The 23,011-nt window shown below is 43.3% G+C and overlaps 1 protein-coding gene across 3 annotated transcripts; it reads right to left on the bottom strand.

The window, feature by feature from the left end:
• Positions 1-1,066: 1,066 nt before the first annotated feature.
• RNF19B (ring finger protein 19B) lies at positions 1,067-21,948 on the bottom strand. 3 transcript variants are annotated; one of them, XM_047082762.1, is made up of 9 exons: positions 21,111-21,876; positions 11,601-11,806; positions 10,067-10,211; positions 8,467-8,629; positions 7,905-8,019; positions 6,717-6,857; positions 5,307-5,514; positions 2,705-2,836; positions 1,067-1,896 (listed from the first exon to the last, which is right to left on the bottom strand). In XM_047082762.1, the coding sequence occupies exons 1-9, from the start codon at positions 21,740-21,742 to the stop codon at positions 1,434-1,436; spliced, it is 2,205 nt and encodes a 734-aa protein (XP_046938718.1). In that variant the 5' UTR covers positions 21,743-21,876; the 3' UTR covers positions 1,067-1,433. The 3 variants fall into 3 exon arrangements, with proteins under 3 accessions (XP_046938718.1, XP_046938719.1, XP_046938721.1); XM_047082763.1 differs by having other exon boundaries at positions 10,067-10,208; positions 21,111-21,874; XM_047082765.1 differs by having other exon boundaries at positions 1,812-1,946; positions 10,067-10,208; positions 21,111-21,948.
• Positions 21,949-23,011: the final 1,063 nt, after the last annotated feature.

Here is a 23,011-nt window from a genome sequence, read left to right as displayed (position 1 = left end):
AGGGAAATGTGCTCAGTCTGGCTGCAGTGCCCAAGAGATAAGAGTCTTCCAAGTTGTCTGTTGTCCAGACTCATCATCCTCATTGTGGTAAAGCACAGGCCAGGAAGACAAGGAGCAGGTGCATCTGTGGAAGGAAACAGAAAGCCATCTGGTCCTTAGGGAAAGGGTGTTTTCAATTCTTCCTCTGGGCCCAGGGCTAAGGTGCTAAAGAAGTTCCTTAAATATTGTGGAAGAGTTGGGGAAATTAAGAGCGTGAGAGAAAAACTGACTCACAGGTCACAAAGTAAGTTACTGCCAGGTTTAGAATCTTACATCAGGTTTCATGAATCTTTTAGTTTTGCTGCTACACTATGTATGCGCTCTCATTTCTAAGGCCAAAACCCCAAGTAGTACTAACATAGCTCAATTCTGACAAATTTATAAGAGCAGATAAAATCAAATGTTGAGATTTTGATGGCATGTCTCCTATCTCCTTTCATTATGAGTTATAGCCACATTCCTTAGTCCCTCTTACTCAAACTACATTGGCAAAACTAAGAAAGCCTTTTGGAACGGGGAATGTGTACCCAGGAATGTAACAAACATTCGGGGTTATTGCTCGGTGATTATGCAAAACCAGTACCTTTCCTCCTCCAGTAAGAATACTCGGTCCCCAGCCTGTAACCTCACATCATTCACTGGGACTCTCTGAAGAGTCACTGGCACAGCCACCCCTTCTCTCCTCTGAAGCACATTCCTACTGGCGGCTACAGTGCGGAAAAGAAGTAAAGCTTGAACAGGAAAACTGAAGGCTGCCTCCAGAGGACAAACGAGGTTCCATTTTAATCTACAGCTTCTCCATACAGCTGACTCAGCTAATTCTGCAGTCTGACCCTGGAGTCCCAAACAAGCCAAGCTTCGCTTCCTGTCAGGCTCGGAGTCGTTGGTGTATAGGGGCTCCACTGCAGTCTAACTAGAACACAATGCTTCTTCCCTGGGATTAGGAAAACTCCCATCCTGAGACTGGTCTATTCAATCAAACACTTGGCTCTGTAGGACTGTCCCAAGCCAAGGAAAATGAGAGGAGTTGAATTACGACAGAAATCTTTATTAAAATGTGTTTCTTTCAGTAATATGTTAGCATACGTACAATATACACACATACATCTGTACACTCTTTGACACACCTCACGGATTGCCACTTTCAGTTTAACCAATAAATTAAAACTAAAACAAGGAGGGAAGGGGTTGGGGGTGGGACGAAGGGCAAAAATTTCCATGTTTTACCTGGTAAGAAATAGCAAATTTCTCAGAATTTCCCTGGGGAAAACCTGTGACCAGAGAATATTTGAAATAAAATACATAAATTCCCGCCCACCCCCCCCCCCACAAAAAAAAATTCCAAAAGATGCAGTTACAAGTGTGCTTCTCAGAACAGGAGCATTCATTCCACTTCATACTCTGCCTTCTGCACCTTCTGGCTTCAAGACAGTCTTCCCCTCGGCTGGGGCAGAGAGGTTCATATGGGCACTTGGGCTCGGTGCACCTTGGGCTCTGGGAGTGGAGGGGCAGGCTGTCGTCTGGGAGCGAGGGGAGCCACACTCATCTGAGGTGATGTCCGGCACATCGTCCGACTGCGTGTCCGAGCTCTCCAGGTCACTGCGGATGCTCTCAGGCTGGGCCAGACTGATGTCCCAAGGTTTGCCGGCCAGGCAGTCTTTCTGTTCACAGCTTTGGTGTTTGCAGGGGGGGTCCTCTTCGTTGCCGACACTGCCGCCACCGCCACCACCTTCTTCTTCGTTCTCTGCCATCTGGGCGTGAACGTGGAGTGAGTCCTCTGTGCTGCTTCCACTCACCAGCTGGTAGTGGCTTGGTTTGGCTTCAATGTCCACTTGGATCTCCATATTGTTGCATTCTCTGTGGAGACAAAATCCACTTTGCTGAGTCACGTACGGGTCATGCTATACCTGTTGGTACAAGCAGTTTGTGGGTTGAGAATTAGAAAGTCCGAAACACAGGTAGTCAGGAGACGAGAGCTCACTTTTGGCAAACGTAAAAATTTAACCTAACTCTCAAGTGAGATGGTGAAGAACTAGATCTCTTTCGATGATTAAAAACACATACGCACCTCTGCCAATTTCTTTATACAACTACAAAAGAGCTTTCAAAATTCAGCTAAGGGTCGGACCCTCACACTATCTTACTCAAAACATGAAAGTGAAAGGAGATTCATAGTGTTTTGCTATTGTGTCACAATTGGAAGGAACCAGAACCCCTCCAGCAGGGGGTGCTGCAATCACACCATGTCAGTTACACCAGTTCCTCAAAAATAAAGAGAAATAGGCAACGGGAGTCACATCAAGCAATGAGCAACATGAGAGCAGAAACCACAGACCCACAGACATCAGTGAACAGCAACCGAGCTCCTTAAGTTTCATGTGAATAATTATACAATAGCCAAAAAAGACCCAAAAAAGGGGAGGGGGGGGAAGGAAGAAAAGGGAGAAAGAAAGAAATCTCTAAAAATCAAGTGCTAACAAGAAGAATCAATCAAGAGATCTCAGACACTCCTATACCAAGAACCTGCCGGGTGAACTCAAAGGGCACACACGATATATCCCATCCGATAGCACACGCAGCCCTAACAGGAGGCGTTGAGCTTCTGAAGGCCTATACCCAACTACAAACTCCAACCTCTCCTGGGCATCTCTGACTGTTCACATACCTGTCCTGTGGGTTGTAGGAACTGATTATGGAACCGGCCATAGCACGAGTGCTTGCGTTGTCACTAATTGCACCAAGACTGGCTGTGTCTTTAGGGAAAATTTCCTTTTGGACATCGGCTTGAACTTCTAACCTGTGTAAAGAGGGGACGTTCACGTTAATATGAGACCTGGGTATTCTGAGACAGTCTGCTTCCTGGCACACATCTCTTCTATTATTCTCTTGCAAACTGAGTTGATCTGATCTTCTCCAATTGTCAAATAGCTCAGATAGATGCCCACATATTTTCTCTCTTGAATACCTATTGAAATCGTCCCCTCCTTTCTATCCCCATTGCTACTACTTAACTTTAGGTGCTCAACATCTCCTCCTTGGAAAACTGCAGTTGGGTTCTCTCTCCAGCAGCCCTAAGTCCAAGTCCAACACCTTCCAGATCAGTGCCAATGTGGACAAAGACCCGATCACTCTAACAGTCCTCTCTTGGTTCTCTACTGCCAACAGGCATTTAAAGTCTTCCCGATCTGCCTCCAAGCTCTCTCTCCAGTTTCGTCTCTCACCACAGTCCTAAATCATAATCACTCTGAATTATTTCTTTCCTTACACACCTATATACATTGTATACGCCATGACTTTGCACATACCATTCCCTCACTCTGGAAGTTTCCTTTCCTTATGTGACAAACTCATATTCAGTCCTTAACAACAACGGAGGTATCATCTCCCCTCATTCTCCCAGCAAACCAGTCATTTCCTGTTAAGTGCTCCCATAGCACCTACATACTTATTAAATCAATTCGTGCATCTCTCCTCCAATCATCTGTGAGCTCCGAAAAAAGGAGAGACCACATCTCATTTATATTACATCTTGCACATGGGAACTCAAACACTTAGCTATCAAATTACCTCCAGATGATGAGACTGAAGGACACAGAGGATCCGATCTCCCACAGGAGCAGCAAGCTTCCCCGATTGTGTCTCAAAGCTGAGAACCCATAACAATTTCCCTTCTTGGCTGTAACACCAGTTTGCAGTTCACCTTAAGTATTTCCTCTTAATAGGTTTCACAGTCAAACCCACCTGACTCATGCACTTCCTATAAAAGGCTTTCACAGAACTGGAACATCTAGACTGGTTAAGCAGCAGTTTCAGCAAGTCAGTCTCCAATTATGTCTGTCTGCTTCTTTACAAGGGTGATGGTTTTAAGAAAGCCCAGCAGTGAATTCTCTGGCATGTGGGGGCGGGATCCCCTAACAAGAGACGGCCAGAGTCATGAGATACAGACAGGTCAGCAGCAGCCTTCAGCTGCACATTTGAGCAACCACCATCCTGCTGCCTATGCCTTGCTCTGTAGCTCCGGCCTCAGATGCCCTCAAGCATGTGCCACGGCCCAAGAGAATGAGGCGTCAGATCACAGACTTGGGTTCTAGTTTTGGCTCTTCCACAGATTCGGAGAATTGGAAGAGACTTCTTCACAAACACCATCCATTAGGTGCTTCCCAGATGCCAGCTTGTACAGTGACTGTGCTAGAATCACCTGGGGAGCCTTTTCCAAACATAGATCCCCAGGTTCCACTCCAGGAGATTCAATTTATTCATTTTGGGATAGGGCCCTGAAGTCTATTTTTAAGAGGCTCCCAGGTGACTGACAGGTACTCAGGTGTGGGATCCAATCCATCTGTCATCTGTTGCTTGACTCCTTAGCCAAAAGGCCTAATAGCCAAATGGCCATCTGGTCTTACTTTAAATAGTTCCAGGGATAGGCAGCTCAGTATTTTCAAGGTTATCCAATCCAATCCTTCTTTGGATTTTTATATAGATTTTCCCTATAATCTCTATAATGAAACAAAATTAGTTTCCCTCTAACTTCTGCTAAGTTGCCTTAATCTACCTCTTGGCATGAGTCAGAATCCCTTCTTCCAACTCAAGGTCCTTCAGCTATCTGAAGGCAATAATTTCTCCTACCTCCTCGCCTTGTTTTGCCCTATCCACAGGTCTCCCTTCTCCAGTGCACTCAACTCACTGCTTCTCATGTGACATCTGTTATGCTTCTCTGAATATGTTCTGGTTTATCTCACTGGTAAAATAACTGAGCAGGTCAAAACGTTTTTAGTCATAAAGTTTTACATAGTCTCAACACATGTTCATAGAATTGATTTTCCTTACCTATCAAATAGAAGTAAGAAGGTAATAAGGATCACAACACCAATAAGCCAACAACATACAGCATGAATGCTGTTCAACTGAAAGTCAGTGACAAGCCTAATGGGGAGTGCACTTTAGTGATTGCCACAAAAACGTGTGCTTTCCCTTCCAGAAGCAGGCAGCTTAATGTAGTAGAGGGAAGATCTGAAGTCAGGATTACTCTTTATGTGGAGTCGCTATGGTGCAGTGGGAAGAACACCAAACTTTCTGTAATTCACTTAACATTTCTGAGCCCATTTCCTCATTGTGAAGTTAAAAACACAAAACCCCCCGGCTCCACTGGTGATTACATCAAATGAGATGATATAGGAGATGTGCCCAGCACAGAGAAATGACTCAAAACAGGTATTTTACTTCTTATGATTCCAACTGGTTCTGTCAGGAATTATCTATTTGCTTACCTGCTATATTTTCCCTTGCCACTGGAAAGAATGCCACCACTCAGCGTGCCCCCTGAGAGGGCTGCAAAGCTGGCTGTTTCGCTGTATGGACCCTGCATAACACTAAGTCCATCTGTAGGGCTTCCGCTGGTGCTCAATACACTAGTCAGACCTTCAATGCTGCTCTCCCCAATGCTGGGGTTCTTAAGGGCTCTCCAGGCATCTGCCACTGGGGAAGGAACGAAATATCTCAATTGAAGATAACACAGCATCAAGACAGAGTCTGTTATTTTCCTGTAATGACTCTTCAGAGTGGAGAGCATTCATGTAGAAGAATACTCGTATGTCCACTTAATGAACAGCTACTACATGCAGCCACTACATGTCAAATGCTTGAACATATGTTAATATTTAATCTTCCCAATAACTCGGCAATAACAGGCCCAATTTCAGCTGAGGAAGTGAAATCTTAGAAGTAAATGACTTGGGGCGCCTGGGTGGCGCAGTCGGTTAAGCGTCCGACTTCAGCCAGGTCATGATCTCGCGGTCCGTGAGTTCGAGCCCCGCGTCGGGCTCTGGGCTGATGGCTCAGAGCCTGGAGCCTGTTTCCGATTCTGTGTCTCCCTCTCTCTCTGCCCCTCCCCCGTTCATGCTCTGTCTCCCTCTGTCCCAAAAATAAATAAACGTTGAAAAAATAAAAATAAAAAAAAAAAAAAAGAAGTAAATGACTTGTCCCATTCATGGCTGGTCACACAAAACTACACTTCGGATTCTAAGCCCACTATTATACCACAGATGCCATCTAATCAAACATGAAGATTTCAAAATATGTTCAGGTCACGTGCTGATACTAGTAGGAAGCTTAAAAAACTTGTGGGACTCTCTGTGCCCTAGCTTAGTTAATATGGTAAAGCAAAAACATCAAAGTAGAAGTTGGGGGGGTGGGGAGGCGGGGAAGAAGTCGAAAGACTTGCTCTAGTCCCAGCTCTGCAGAAGCTCTTAAACCCATTTAACAGATGTTGAGACAAAAGCTTAAAGAAGTTCCCATTAAATGCGGATGATAATAGCCCTTGCCTTCCCTATTCAGAGAGCTGCTATAAAAACCAGATGAGATAATAACTGTGTAAAGTCCTCTGAAAATTATAAAGTACTGTGCAGGTATAAGACTTTATTATAATCACTACTATTACCAGCATACTTGGAGTTACTTGGAATCCTACTAGTTTGTACCTGCCACACAGAGCCAAGTACCAGAGGAATTAACCTAATAACTCTGGAACAAAGAAATGAAAAGCTAAAAATACTTTACCCCCTACAAAGCTCATTACCCAAAGTAATCCAATGACAATCTCTCTGTAAAATGTACAGAATTCTACTGATTTTTATCTTCCGTCCCATAAATTTAAAGGGAAATTAAAATTCTCCCTTTACCTGTGATTGGACCATCATCTTCATCAAACTCAATTTTCACCCCCTTTCCATTGGCTGTGCTAACTCCACAGCCACCTCCACGACAGAGAGAAATGGGCACAACCCCATAGACATAAGCCAGCATAATGGGGACACCAATACCTGGGGGAGGAGAAGGAAACAAGTCAGCAGGCCATCAGGTTTCAACCGCCCTAAATTTTCCTTTCCAGCCTGAGCACAGACAAACCACTTTATAAAGGGCCACAGAAAGACAGAAGATGGCTTATCCTAAAGAGGTAGGTGGGACTAAGAGACGATGACCGGACTTGGAATTAGGCCTGGATTAGAATCCTGGCTCCAATTTACTAGCTGTATAACCTCGGGCATATCTTCCCAGGGTTGTCAATGACCACAAGAAAAGTATGTACAGTGCCCAGCACAGTGAGTACACGTTGCTTTCATTTTCCCTCTTCTACTCACTGCTGACATGCTAATCCAAGAAACAATCAATAATCAAACATTAAATAAGTGGGGGCTTAGAATCCCCACGCCTGCAGAGTGTTAATTCCAAAATCTTACTGCTGTGAGAGGCAGAATGGCTTAGTTAAGAGCATAGGCTCTGAAGTCAGACTGCCTTGATTCATGTCCCAGCTAAGTGACCTTGGGCAAATTACTGCACCTTTCTATTACAATTGTGCTGCTGTGAGGATCAAATGAATTAATACATGCAAAACACTCAGAACTGCTCCTGGCACATGGAGAGCCGTAATAAATGTTACTTATAATAGTCTTATTCTAGAACAAACCCTGATGCCTCTTAAAATACTATGAGGCATTAAGCAAATCAAAATAAAAGTAATTTTATTTTGTGGGTTCCCTGGCAAGTGGAGAGGAAAGGTGAAAAACTAGGCCTTAAAGTGACATCCTTTAATTCAAACTTTTCTATGTGCCAGATGGAGTTCTAAGCACTAATTTAAGAATGAAAGATCCCAAAGTGTGACAATTTAGTGCAGCTGATAATCACAATGATAGTGCCTAAAAGAGTTAACTCCCAAGATGGGTTTGGCATAGAATGTAGGAGCCTCCGAGGTGAAGCATCTGGCCAGCTGGCTAAACTGCTATAGTTGGAAAGCGAGAGGTGGGCGGGGAGGGGGTGCTAAAGAAAAGAGAGGGAGGGAAGGAGAAGAGTTGTGGTCTCGGCTAGCTTACCCACACTAACTGCAGCAATGACTGGGGATGCAATGACTGACAAAGTCACTCCTCCTGTGATAGCCAAATTCCTCTTGTGTTTGGAGGTTTTCCTTCCCTCATATCTGCTGTGAATCTAAGAAGAAGAAATAAAATTCAGGTCAGCAGGTTAGGATATCAATCTTTTTGCTAGGGTGAAAAAAGACAAGTGAATATTCTATCTGTATTAAAATATATCCCCCACCCACCAAGAGGCCATCTTACTCCAATTTGAACCTAACTCAGACCAGGGTGACATAAAGTAACACAGAAAAAGTTAATCCAAGAAGAGACAAAATAACTCAGAGGAGTGAGGAAAAGTATTTCACCTTTAAGTCACCGAGACAAACCAGGCCCAGGATGCTAATAAGAACTTCCAGATCTCTCGGGGTTTATGAAAATCCATTTAAGAAATTAAGGTTATTTTTATCCAAGAACCAGCTGGTTTTCAGGAAGCTCTGAAATATAAGCTCCTCCCTATTTCCTTCAAACCTTTACCAGCAAACCTGGGGATGGAACATACATAGAACTCAGCATGTCTTACCTTCCTGCCAACATAAACAGGAATGCCGATGACCATGGCAGGAATGGCAATGCCAGCAATGAGGGATATCCCCACTGGAGCACCAATCAGTGTGCCCAGCTGCCAAAGAATTTTCTTCTTACGGCTCCACGGCTTCTTGCCCCAGAATGTGCAGCCAGAGGGGCTGCAGAGGAAACATGCTGAAGTTAATGGTAATATTACAAATGCAGCTACTGTCACCAGAGGGCTTACTAAGAGCAAGAGCCTTCTTTTTCAACAGGAATGATTAATAGTTACAAGAGGTTACAGGAAATGAATATATCATATGAGGGGGAGCAAAAGACAAGGTCAGATTACTAGAGCTCTGGGCCCTTTACTGTTTGTAAAGGTACGCTTCCAGCCTTGAAACCTCTTTCCTTTCTTTTCTGTTGAACTCTGTCCTCCTTAACCTATCAACACTGATTCTGCTTCCTTGACTGATATACTACTTGGGATCCTGAACAACCTACACACTCGATATCACATCCAAAAGCACTGTGCCCGGCAGCTAATAAACACTGATTTGCATAGTTTTCTTGGCATCTGTCCTACCCATATCCAATAGATAGTGTAAACTATGTTCCTGGGAAAGGACATAAAAAGACTTTGTCACACCCTTTATGTCAGTTTCATATTCCGAGTTTGGCTACTTTTATACCCAATCCTTATGTGTTCAACCATTTTTGCTCACTCCCTTTGTCCCATCTTCTTGACTAGACAGGATAAGCAATTTTGAAAGTAGGGATCATGTCTTACACACTCATGTCACTGATACTCGGTATAGTGTCAGTACTCAATGCCTGCCATATTGGAAATGAAAATGCTTCATGCACACAATGAATGTTAAGTTGGTAAATATTAACTCCTTCAGGACAATATTTTAATATTCAACCTGAATCCTTTAGAATCCTTTAGGAAGTCATTACATGCAAGAAACTGTAAAAAGGTAAGTCCGACCTTAATAAACTTATGCAGTTTAGCAAAATTAGACTTGTATATGAAGCAAAAGTAGTGATGTTTATTAACAAACATTTAACGAATGCCAATATAGAAGAATGAGGCAGAAAAAGCTGGGGAAGGCATCATAGACAAAATGGCATTTAAGTGACCTCTGAAAGGTGAATAAAAACTGAACAGGTTGAGATAAAAAGAGGTTGCTGGGAGGGCGATGTGATCAGAAAGCATTCTGAGCAGAGGCAAGAACATAAACAATTATGAAAGAACATGAACAATAAGACAGCACAGAGCAGACACAGGGAACAGCAAGCCCAGGTTACCTGTAATATATAGCATGTATAAAAGCAACATGGAAAAAGCGAGAAAATTAGATGATGACCAAATTGTGGAAAGACTTAAAGCCATGCTAGGGAAACTGAACTCTATCTGGAAGGTAATGAAAACAGTCCCTGGAAGTTGCTGAACTCGAAAAAAAACATGGTCACAGGAGTGCTTCAGAAGAACTTTTTATAGCTTCCTTACTCTGTAATGCGAGGACAGACAACTATGTCTCTTTGACCTCCTTTTTCCCCTCAATCAGTAAAAGAACAAGATTATAAAGCAATGGACACATTTGCCTTCTCACCTGAGGTAATGCAAGTCTGAGATCTCTTTCATACAAAGCCAACAGAATTCACAGCCACACACTGCACAGGTCATATGATTACAGCTCCCATCATTCATCTTGATAATGTAAGCACTGCATCGTGGGCATGGCTTGATGTCATCTGCTAAGAGGGGAAGGAAAATTGGGTAGAAAAATATCCCTAGTTAAACCTAGTTTGATTTATTATTCCTAGGAATATATATAAAAAATGAGGAGGCAGTCAAAAACTCTCAACTAAGAATTCCAAATTGTGCAACCCACTTCACTGGAAGGCTGGCTATGTCTAGACCTCAGGAATTTTCATAAAATGGATCCTGTCTCATATTGAGCTGCCTATCCCCCAAACTGGCATCTTACACAGCACTTAAGCCACACTCTGAGCAAGAATACTTCCCAAGAGAGAAAGATCGTTCCAAGAAAAATGGAATTTCATCAGCCAATAGGCTGGCAGAATTCAAAGCAGAGTCTTGCAGGAGGAACAGTCTGCAAAAAAACTTTAGCTCAAGAAACTCATTTCTCAGTCTCAGTATCATTGTGATTTGCTGTTAACACAACCCACAGACCCTTCCCATGATACTTTCAAATTCAAAACCTAAATATAAGTGGGTATGCTATGTAGCACACACCTAGTAATTTTCACAGCAAGCTAGGAACTGTCCTATTAAAATGACAATTTAGGAGATTATGCTGTGCCAGGAAAAAGTAAATGGTAAAATCTTTCCTACCAGCCTCTCCCAAATGACATCAGTGAAATAAAATACATTTATAAAAGGCAATAAACTCAGTGAAATTTTTAAGTAGGTTTACTCTGACTTGCCAAGGTTCCTCCTTTTAAGGTTAATCATTAATCCATACTAATATTATTTCCTTTCCTTAACTCTGTACCCTACTTCCAAAAGCAGTGGTGCATTTAAAGCTGGTAGGAAAATAATAGAAGTTTAATACTAATTAAATGTCCTTCTGCTTACAATGAAGGTTTTGAAAAAGTCCTTAGCAGAAGGACCTAATTACTTTCCAATATGAGACATATTACTAAGAAGGTAGAAACTAGAGGGGCTCCTGGGTGGCTCAGTCGGTTGAGCATCCGACTTCAGCTCAAGTCATGATCTTGTGGTTTGTGGTTTCGAGCCCCGCGTCGGGCTCTGTGCTGACAGCTCAGAGCCTGGAGCCTGTTTCGGATTCTGTGTCTCCTTCTCTCTCTGCCCCTCTCCCACTTGTGTTCTGTCTTTCTGTCTCTCAAAAATAAATAAATGTAAAAAAAAAATTTAGAAGGTAGAAACTAGAGAATTCAATTTTGTTGCATTCCAATTTTACCAATTTATAGGTTGGAAAACCTATAGTTATTAGAGAGAGAAGCTACATATCAAATACAACGTTGAAGGTATTACCAAATATGTTCTGCTCTCTGATCCCAGGAAACACTTGGTTATACATTAAGATAATCTCTTCTAGCTTTAGGCTCATGTTATGAAATATCAAATAAAGAGAAAAATGAGAAAATGCCAACTTATACCTGGTCCAGATTCTTGCCCATAACTGAGACCTGAAGTGTGCTTGGTCCGTACTCGCAAAGTCTGTGCCCTCTGCTGACGGGCCATATCGCATGTCTGATTTGGATGCCATATTTGCTTGCAGTGGTAGCAGAACTCCGTTTGGCAGCCTTCCCTCTCACAGGTCAGCTTTGGGCAGCTGGCACAGCCATAGGCAATAACAGCATAACTGGGTAAGGACACAGGAAGAGAGATCAGTAAGGTAAGAAAGATCAGAACAAGACAGACATTATTCATCAGTGTCAGTGGGGTAACACTGACACTCCTTGTCACTACACATGATATAGAGAGAAAAGAGTACACATATCACACATAACATATACACACAAGCATGCCGAACAAACTGTAAAACATATTCTGTGTGAGAAAGTAAATTTCTTCTTGAGATTCTAAAAAAACACAGATCACTTATTTGTGAAAAAACAGGGGAAAATACCATAGGTAGCTTGAATTCTAGCACATATTCAGTCACAGTTCAAGCTGCTTTAAAAGCAGTTTCCCACAGCAAGTTTCATAAATTACAGGGTACAAAACTATATCCTTTTGATGGTTTACTATATTTAGAGAGATTAGAATTTGTTTACATTAAAGGACAGAACATTTGTAAAACAAGCTATAGCAAAAACTAAAGTATACTTTTTTATTTTTAAGTTCCACAGTGAAGCTGGTCTGACCACACACAGCCTGAGACAAGAGCCACAGATGGATTATGACCAGCTTCTCCTATTGAAAGCTCATTTTATCTTTCAAACTTTTTTTTTTTTTTTACTCAAATCTATACCTTGAAATATCTACTTCCTTGACAGGCTCCAGAGTCCAAGAATATCATTCTTCTACCTTACTAATTAATACAGAATAAGGTTATTATCTCCCTCTCCTTCCTTCTCTCTTCTGATACACATTCTTAGTAAAGACGGGCAATTCAGAATCTATCTGCACCAACATCAACTGTGTCTTATAATTCATGTTTATTTTCCAAGAATTCTCTCTCACAATCCAAAATATTAATAACTATTAGCACTTTTGACTAGTTCTAAATATGTCAACTAAATGTTCAGATTACCCTAACAAGTGAATGCTTGTTTAAAATAAAAAAACAAAAAAATTAAGTAATTTAAAGAAACAAAGAAGGGAAAATAGCAGTTGTGAAAGTTCAAACAATTTTTAAACAGGTCAATGACTGTAGGCTTAGGTGTTGCCATTGGGCTTTGCTGTCCCCTATTCCACTTTCTCTTCCAATTGCCAAAGACCTTAAACAACTTTTATGGAAGGCTAATAAAAGTTTTCTTGGGTTTCTTCTACTGTTTATTTGAATGTACATTAGATGTTCATAACAGCAACTCAAGTTCTCAGGTTTATTATAGATTCTGCAAGTTGATTTGAGAATGACATTGAAGGTATCGATGACATATCATCTATGTTACATAATATAGTCTGTATTAAATCTCTTCTCAGAAACAGCAAAGGGGTCAATGTATGAATGCAAATGATTCATATCCTGTAGGAGTTCTGAGCAAATTTACCCCACCTCGCTGCAAAATAACTACTACAGATAAACAATGTTTCTCCTGAAGAAAGTGACTTCCTTACTATTCTGGGTTATAGGAAAGGTACCGGATGGCCTCTGAAAAGTAGTCAACTTCTGATGATACAAATTACACAGTCAGGAAGCCTTGATCATTTCCTGATCCATTCCTACCTCACATGGTGGGAGTAAATATTTATTAACAGAATCTTTTATTTTTTCTTTAAAGAACATTTGACAAGATTGATAATGTCAATTTTGGGTGTAGAATTTGGTTCTAAGGAAGTAAAATAACCCCAAATACTCACGAACACACAGCAATCTATTACCATGACACAGAATTACTCAGGGCACGAGACTTGGCATTCCTGTTTTTGGGTGCCTGGTCTGGGCTCCTTGTCCCTGACTCATACTGCATGACACTGAGCTAATTTAAATCTCCAAGCCTTAACCTCTACCCCAAAAATGGAGGTATAGATGCTTGCCACATTTAAGTGGAACTACACATACTCTAAAACTGCATTTGAGATCTTGCCCTGAAAGGTATGGTATAAAAACACAGCACATTTTATCCTACTTCATAGCCTTTGCATAATCTACTCCTTCTGCCTAGAAATGTTCTTTCCTTTCTTCTTCTTGCCCTGGCAAATACTTTATCCATTTAAGAACCGGCTCAAATTTCATCTCCCTATAAAATCCACTTAATCTCTCTAGGCGGCTGGTTGCCTACTTTATGTCTATGTATGATTATTTCATATTACTTATCACATTATGTTCTAATTATTTGTGTATACATATGCTTCCCCAACCAGACTAGACTCAAGGAAAAGTATCATCCTTTTTTTTTTAATCTTCAGGGTATAGTATACTGGTTCATGCTTAAAATGCTTGTGTTCAACGAATGATAGAGACCCTCTCCTGCTTAAGTTCTTTACTTTCCCCAGGCCATTCTAACTCTTCTCATGGACCATTACTCTGTCCTAAAGCAATCTTTAAACTTTATCCATGTATCTACTGGTTTATTATATGCCAGGTACTATAACTTAGTCCTAAAACTTTGTCTAAGCCCATTTTAGGAGTAAACTCCTAAATTCTGAATAGGGTAATCTTCTTCCACAGGTAATTGAAAAAAACTTCATCCTTGAGACCAAATCCACCTTGATGATCTTGTTCTTTCTCTTCCATATCCCACACTGGAGTCTCTCTCCCACCCTGCTCTTAGATTAACCAAGCACTCAGGCTTGCTAATTAGAAGCTAAATGGGGGGGTGGGGAGGGAGAAGCAGCAGCTAAATAGGTGTTGGAAATTACATGCTGCTAAGAAAACAGACGTGTCCTTCTCCCTCCCCTTAATTTCATACAAATTTACCAATTTTATTCACTTCCTAAGTCTTCAGAAATATGTGTGACAGGCTAGACGACAGTATTACCTAACTTCAGCCCTGGAGAAAAAAAATCCCATTATTATTTGATTATGTTCCACATACCCTAGTAGTTAAAGAAATGTGTTCCTGGGGCGCCTGGGTGGCGCAGTCGGTTAAGCGTCCGACTTCAGCTCAGGTCACGATCTCGCGGTCCGTGAGTTCGAGCCCCGCGTCAGGCTCTGGGCTGATGGCTCAGAGCCTGGAGCCTGTTTCCGATTCTGTGTCTCCCTCTCTCTCTGCCCCTCCCCTGTTCATGCTCTGTCTCTCTCTGTCCCAAAAATAAATAAACGTTAAAAAAAAAAAATTAAAAAAAAAAAAAAAAAGAAGTGTGTTCCTATATTATGTCTGCACTTTGTAGCTCCAGGCCATGTAACTTCATTTACAAATGGACCCTGAGCATGTGTAAGGGTAGCAGATATGCACCAAGTTGTCATGAGCTGTACTCTTACTATCTCTCCCCCCTCTATTCCCACCCGCTTGGTTCAAACTCATGTCACCTCTTGGCCAGACAACTCTAAGAGTCTACTATCTAGTCTCCTTATTCTCCACTCCAATCCAAATTCCAATTCCAGAAAGTTATCTATCATGATGTTACTCTTTTACTTAAAATCCTTCAACGAAAAAGAAAAAAAGTCTTTCAAACCTAAACTTTGCATGGCTTAGATAGGGCTATCAACTTGAATCCAGTCTATATTTTCAGACTGATCTCTAGTTACTTTCCAGATCATGCTCTCCATATTGTGCATCCAGAGGGTGACCAAACTAGCCTCCAGACTTAGCATTGCATTTTTATACCTCTATGTATTTGCTCATAACCCTCTGATTTAAGATGCTTTTTTCTCTACTTGCATCTTTATTTGCCTTGTAGGAATTACTACTCATACTCTTCAAGGCCCAGATCAAATATTACCTGCTCTGCGAAGTCTTTTTTTTTTAATAAAGATTTTTTAATGTTTATATATTTTTGAGAGAGAGAGAGCACAAGCAGGGGAGGGGCAGAGAGAGAGGAAGACAGAGGATCTGAAGCAGGTTTCATGCCATCAACACAGAGCCTGATGTGGGGCTCAAACCCATGAACTGTAAGATCATGACCTGAGCCAAAGTCAGATGCTTAACTGAGTCAGCCACCTAGGCACCCCTTTCTTGACACCCTCATACAAAATCTTTCATCTATCCTCTAAGAGGATTTGTATTTTCTTTAGGATGTGTTACACTGCATTTTCTTTCTTTCTTCTTCCTTTCTTCCTTTTCCTTTTTTTTCTCTTTCTATCTCTCTACCTACCTATCTACTTACCTATCATCTCTTCTAACAGGCCAAACTCCCTATCAAGAGGACCATGTCTAAGTCCTTTTTGTAATACCCAATATTTACCTAAGGTTCAACACTTTATAATTCTCAAAAGTGTCTACTTAATGATCATCTGTCCTCTTCTTACCCTCCCCCTCATTATCTGCTTCTCTTCCAAAAACTGTGCTATTCATTATCTTTATCTATCTTCAACTATCTAAATTCAATATCCCATTCTTCTGAGATCTAACCGAAAAATTTTGTTCACAGTGTTGTGGAAAAAGTTGGAATACAGATATTCTAGTCTAGAGGAGCTCTTAATCTATTCAGAGTACAAGATTCATTGTTAAATAAGGACACTAACAGAAGACAGAATAGCTGTTAAAGGAGTTGGAAAACTGCAAATAGGGAAAGTTTCAGTTCAAGATGCCATCGAAAAAACAAAAACATGTTTCCTGTTGGTCTAAGTTTGGGGAAATTACACCAGATTGAAAATTACACTGTTTATTAGCATTAGCAAAATTTACAGTGTATATTAGCATGTTTAAAGGGTCCAGAAAGCTCAGAAATTTTTTTTTTTTTTTGCTCAAGCCGGTATTTCCCAAGCTTATTTGGTCACAAAACGTTTTCCTTTCCAGTAATACGTATAATATACATTGGAAAATACTGTTGTAGGTGAAAAACGGAAAATAACATGAAAAGATGGTAGAAGACTATCATGGGGCTTGCATTATAAGGGTAGATCATATAAATAATCACTTCTTAAAGACATAAGAAGTCATCTTATATGTCAGGTATGAACAGGTTTTTGTTTTTTTTTTAAGTTTATTTATTTTGAGAGAGACAGAGATAGTGTGACTGGGAGAGGGGCAGAGAGAAAGGGAGATGGAGAATCCCAAGCAGGCTCTGTGCTGCCAGCACAGAGCCCAATTTGGGGCTCAAACCCATGAAACCTTGAGATCATGACCTGAGTCGAAACCGAGAGTCAGATACTTAACCGACTGAGCCACCCAGGCGCCCCAGGTATGAACAGTTCTAAGCAGGGGAGTGATATAAGATGTTCCACTTTAGAGTGAGTACTTTGGCAAATATGGGAAAGATATATGGAGCTGGAGGATGATGCAGATGGACAAGCGAGGGATGGGGGGCTTAAGAGGCTTAAGAGACTTAAGAGTTGTGAAATAGAAGGTATAGACATCAATTAAGAGAAAACGACCAGATCAACTTTATCTCAATTTTTTACATGTCATACCAGAAAGACACACACACACACACACACACACACACACACACACACACACACCCCACACCAAAAGAGAGAGATAAAAGATGTCCAGGAAGGTTGCAGAGAGGAAAAGAAAATCCTCCCTCATTGACTGAGAATTTTGTCTTGCTCATACGTGTGCTAGAGATGAACAGAAGGTTCCTATTTACAGGATGGTCCAGTCCAGTTCTCCAGGAAGACCAACAGCTGATACTACCTGTTGGGGTCACGTAGGAGGGGGCACTGAGAGAGAACCAGCAATGAGAGGCTGGAGTGGTGGAGTGGTGGACCTGCACAAAGAATTTAGGTCAAGACAGCCTTATCTCCTATTCATTCGTACAGAAGGTCTGCTGTTGTACACCAGGAATTTTCTTTGCCTCCTCTGCTCACCCCTCAGTCTTCCGGAGATTCTGAAAGGGTTTGAAGACTGGCAACACAGTACTTGATAGGAAAACATTATATATTTACATGAGGTGGGGGTTTCTGAAAAGACCTCATGCTTAAGCAGAGACTCTAAGCAGTTATAATCAACTGCACCACTTATTAGCACTGAGACATTGAAGCCCACACTTAAACTTCTCTGGGCTGGTTTCTCCTCTATAAAATAAATTTACCATAAAGAACTATAAAAAGATCAGTTATTTGTATTTTCAATTACTTTTACCTATTAGAAAGTATGTTTTAAATGTACTTGGTAATGCTGTACTTAATAATATTAAATAATAATGTAAATGTTTCCCCACTGAAACTGGTCCTCTTATTTATGATTAAAATAAAATCATATTCAAGTATGGGAAAAGAAAAATTCATGACTCTTTGCTCTGCTCTACAAATACCTTGTAAACAAATAATTTTTAAGGTTTATTTATTTAAGTAATCTCCACAACCCACAAGGGGCTCGAACTCATGACCCCAAGAGTCAAACGCTCTTCAGACTGAAGTCAGCCAGGCGCCCCGTAAACAAATAATCTTTTAATATACAGTGTTCTCGTTATCATAATCACAGTGAACCTAACGATCAGAACTCTGTAAGATCAATTACATGCCTCCTTCAAATACACACACATATACACACACAGAGCAAAGGGAGGACTTGATAAATCTGGCTGCAAGAAGTTGATTTATGAATAAAGGTGGTCAGGTTCAAGAAGAGAACTGGGGATTATGCTTCTCTAACTGCTCATCCAGAATTTTAACAGACATAGAAGAATAGAACCATTTGATTGAAACAAAACAAAATAAGCTATTTTTCTCCTGGCATTAAAAAGAGGTGGTGGGGCACCTGGGTGGCTCAGTCAGTTAAGTGGCTGCCTGACTCTTGATTTCGGCTCAGGTCATGATCTCACCGTTTGTGAGTTCAAGCCCTGCATTGGGCTCTGTGCTCACTGCACAGAGCCTGCTTTGGATCCTCTGTCTCCCTCCTTCTGCCCCTTTCCCGCTGATGCTCTCTCTCTCTCTCAAAAATAAACGTTAAAAAAAATTATTTTTAATAAATTAAAATAAAAAGAGGTGGCAAAATCATTGGCCACATCCCCAGGGAACTCAGACACTTGTTTGGGAAGTGACAGAATTTTAAAGTTACTCTCTATTTATCTAACACGTCCAACTGCACACCTCAAAACACTTTGTAAACATTAATTAATAAGCCTCTCAAGTCAGGAAAGGATTAGGCCTATTTCAGATAAGAAAAAACAGATAAGTGGCTCTTCACAAAAAGAATCAGAAAAGAAACTAGATTCTAGCATCCTTGGCTCTTTCCATGTTGTCCTTAGGCTACAACATTTGACAAAATGATCCAAACAGTAGCATCCCCAATAATGCCAACAATCTCATGCTTTTAAAAAGAGGAAAGAATATTGGCCTTGGTTGGAGTTAAGTGTTTCAAGCTTGGTTCCACCACCCACTAGTTATATGACCCTCAACAAGTCACTCAATTTATTTAAATTTCATTTTTCTCATCTGTAAAACTAGATCAAATCTATCTTACAATGTTGTAAGAATCAAATTCAATTATGTATGCCTGGCACATGTATACTCAGCTGCCAGCTTGCTTGCTTTCTCCAAACTCTACCTTCTTTAAACCCACACATAACACACTTAAAAATATAGTTATATAATTTTTATAATTCTCTTAACTAATTAAAAAAACTCTGGATGATACTAATCCAACACTTGGCTGAAATAAGAAATGGTCTTAATTCCTTAATAGCTTTCAGTAAAGGCTTACAGTTTACCATCAAGATGGTAAGTGAATTCCTGTCCATTTTTATTGATGTGAGCAAAGATAGTGACTGATTTCATAGAAAAACAAAAAGGGAGTTTTTCCAGAAAGATAATCAGTGATGCTACATTTCTCAGTTAAAATTCAGGGAAAGACATTTCAAAAAAGTAGTTTAATATACTATTCCAAAATTAACCATGCAATGTTCTCCTAATGTTCTTTTAGTTCAGAAAATAGATCAACAGTATGTATGATGCCTGCATATCATATGTATATTAACCTCTAAAGGCCATTAAGATCACCAGACCACCAGAAATAAGAGCCTACAAGGTTCCCTCCGACACTTATTAATTGAAAGTGAAAGTGATCTACCATAGACAAACACCATACCTCTGACTACAACCCTTCAAAGTAATTTAGAAACTCCATCTCAGTGAGGTTAAATAACACACCCATCTCTAAACAAGTCTGGCAAAATAGAAAGAAGTTAACTCTTCTAGACACTCTTAAGACAGCTTCTTTCCAAGGAGACAAATAGCATCGGGGAAATCTTAAAACAGCCTTGATATACAGGCTACAATTAAAAGCCCTTCTTAACTCCTTTGAAGCAAAGGACCATGCAGCTTTTTACTGGCATTACATTCTCACACTGCAAGGAGTCCCTAGCATCTTTTTGCCCCCAAAGCATAATACACAAGAATAAAATGATCTGCCCAAGGTCACAGAATTGGTAAATGGCACTGTCTGACTCCCAACCACTTAGATAAGCTCTTCTTTGCTGCATGCAACCATTCATGGTTTGTACTGACAGTAACACACAGATTTTTTTTCAAGGGGGGGGGGGAGGGTGGTCTCCACTGAATACTTTAGATAGCAAAATCTGCTGGAATTCTGTCCCTGTAAAGACTGCATATTTTCTCACTGACCTTAAAAATTCAGGATATACGGTGCATGAAAAAGACTGTCATCAAGAACTCACGATCAGAGGGGCCGGGTAACACATTTTCTCCTACCGTATCAACCTCTGGGCATCCTTCTTCTCAGTGCCCCGTTGCTTCTCTGGACAAAGAAAGGGCCCGTCCACCCCTCACTCTGCCCGAGGCAGCAGTGTAAAACCACAGCGGGCCTCCCAACAGCTTAGCACAGAAGGCACACGATGCCCCGGGTGCCCCAGAGCTGCCAGTGAGCTGTCCTTTCCCCCTTAGTGCCATTTCCATCACCTCCATTCCAACTTTCAGCCGCGGTGGTCAGAACACACCTTCTCCTGCAATGCTGCTAAGTCTGCCCATGGCCAAAGGGACACACCCCTCCGACTGCTGCGAGCCCCTCAGAATGATATTCTCATTCCATCCTTTGCCAGTCATTCCCTCCCAGCCCTCATTAAGACATTCCCCCTACACCTCTGGACAGAGGGGCGTTCACCCGACCTAAAAGCCTCTCCAGGCCTCCTGACTTGATGGACAGCTCCCTTGCCCTCGAGGACCGCTCAGCCCCCACCTCAAGCCCTCGGGTAGGGCGGGTGGTGGGTGCCTTCCCCCACCGGTCTGGGCTTGCCGATGGGGGCCGGTTACCAACCCGCCGCACTTGCCGCCTTCTCCTTCCTCCCGCTGTTCATCCCTCTCCGCTCCCTCGGTGCTGGGCCACACACGCGCACCCTGGGCGCCGCCGACCGCCTCTCCGGGCCGGCCACACGCGGGCTCAGGTCCCCCTCCGCCGCTGCCCCTGCCCAGGCGGCCACGCCCCCGCGCTCACCCGCAGTCCGGGGCCGGGCACCAGCGGCAGTCGGGGTCCGAGGCCAGGTAGCGGCGCAGCATGAACTCCTCGTACTTGTGCATGAGCGGCGGGTCGGCGAGCAGCAGGCGGATGTCGTGCGGGTTGAGTCGCTCGCTGCACTCGGGGCAGCTGATGGGCACCCGGCTCTCGCTGATCTCCAGGCGCAGGTAGTGGCGGAGGCAGTCCCGGCACGAGCGGTGCGGGCAGCTGAGGAGACGAGGGGCCCGCTCGGGCGGCAGCCGCACCAGGCAGAGCGGGCACTCCACCTCCTCCGGGCCGGGGCCGCCGCCCTCCGCCGCCTCCTCATCGTCGAACCCGGGCCCGGCCGCCGCCGCGGCCTCCGCCTCCGCCTCGGCGGCCGGCTCGGCGGGCAGCGCCTCGGGCGGCGGGGCCTGGGCCGCGGCCGGGACCGGGGCGGGCGGCGGCGGCGCGGCCGGGGGCGGCGGCTCGGCCTGCGGCTTGGCCCGGGCGCGGCGGCCGCGGGCCGAGGCGGAGAAGACACTGTGGAAGGTGAGGCGCCGGCGCCGGCCGCCGCTGCGGCACTTGGGGTCGGGCGCGGCCGCGTGTAGAGATGTAGAGCGCGGCGACTCGGAGTCCTTCTCGGAGCCCATGGCCCCCAGAGGCCCAGGAGCGAGGGGCGCCCAGCGCCACCACTGCTCCCGCCTCAGCGCCCCCTCAACCGGCGCGGCGACCGCCGCCGCCTTGGCCGCCCTCCCCGAGCTAGAAGCCGAGCGGCCGCGTCGAAGTGATTATAAAGCCTCCGCCCCGCGCGCCGCTGCCCACTGCGCAGGCGCTTCGCTGAGACACCTCACAACCCGCACCGCCCCCCCCGGAGGGGGGGGGCGCTGGGCGGGGCCGAGTGGGGTGGGGCCCGGCGCGCTGGGGCGGAGCTCCGCTTCCTCCCGGTCATGGGGTTCGGGGCAGCCATCTTGAGGAGCCACACATCCAACTGCTTTTCCCGGCCGCGTTCACCAGTTCTGTACCCCCTACCGCCTTCATCCTCGAGATGGGAGTTTTCGGTTTGCCTTTCCTCGCGGATAGGCTGATTGCCACTTCCAGCAAAAGATACTTAGGTTACTTCACCTGTAAAACCCGGACAGGGTGGATCAGGTGGTGATTCCCAACTGGTCCACCGCGCAACAATTCTTCTGTCGTTTAAGTTAACAGCATTCATTAATAAAGAATATAGTCATTCATTAAGCATCTACAAAGTGGAAGCATTACTAGATAAGACAGACAGGGTGTCCTGTCCGCCAGGGATTTGCAGAATAAAGTCCGAATTCCTTAATCTAGCATTCAGTGCTCTCTGTGAGCTAATAAACTGTATTCCTAGGCCCACCTCCCATCCTATCCTCCTGGTAGCTTGGTTACTTACAACTGCGGAAGGAGGCCCAGCGTTTCTTTCCCCCTGGAGGTGTCTGTCCTCTGCTGTACGCAGGCTTCCTGGTGGGATGTGAGCATGCAACTACGACAGCGACAGGAACGATCAGTTAGGATGAGGTTCAGTTGCAAATGACAAAAGAAAAAAAAATAATAACTTACGATAGAAATTGATTTCTTTCTTCACAAAAAAGTCCAAAGGTAGGCAGTTTTGAGCTGCTCTGCTACACTCAGCGCTTGGTTTCCAATCTTAAGTTTACCTCATTGTGCTCCACCTTTGGAAGCATGCAGGAGAGAGGGGGGAAAAGTGCACCCTTTTCTTTTTAAGAGACTGCGCTGGAAGGCCCACGCATTTTTGCTGACATCTCATTGGCCAAAATAATGAGCTACGATGAGAAATGTCGCCTTTTAACTAGGCGCGATGTGCCCGGCTAAAAATAGAGGCTCTGTGATTGATAGAGAATGGTAGAATGAATACTGGAAGGTACCAGCTGTCTTTC

Source organism: Lynx rufus, unplaced genomic scaffold (genome assembly GCF_022079265.1).
Source record: "Lynx rufus isolate CCGP_SWC_20201006 ecotype Redwood Valley unplaced genomic scaffold, mLynRuf1.p SCAF_2, whole genome shotgun sequence".
Taxonomy (NCBI): Eukaryota; Metazoa; Chordata; class Mammalia; order Carnivora; family Felidae; genus Lynx; species Lynx rufus.
The sequence above is the reverse complement of the archived record's forward strand: the minus strand, read 5'-3'. Positions and strand labels throughout refer to the sequence as shown.

Excerpts from the sequence above, each read along its gene's own strand:
- RNF19B (XM_047082762.1), bottom strand. The coding sequence starts at position 21,742 with ATGGGCTCCGAGAAGGACTCCGAGTCGCCGCGCTCTACATCTCTACAC. Across the intron at positions 11,807-21,110 it reads TGCCCGGCCCCGGACTGCGG|TTATGCTGTTATTGCCTATG; the intron begins GTGAGCGCGGGG and ends GTCCTTACCCAG. Across the intron at positions 8,630-10,066 it reads TCAGACTTGCATTACCTCAG|CCCCTCTGGCTGCACATTCT; the intron begins GTGAGAAGGCAA and ends TTTCCTCTGCAG.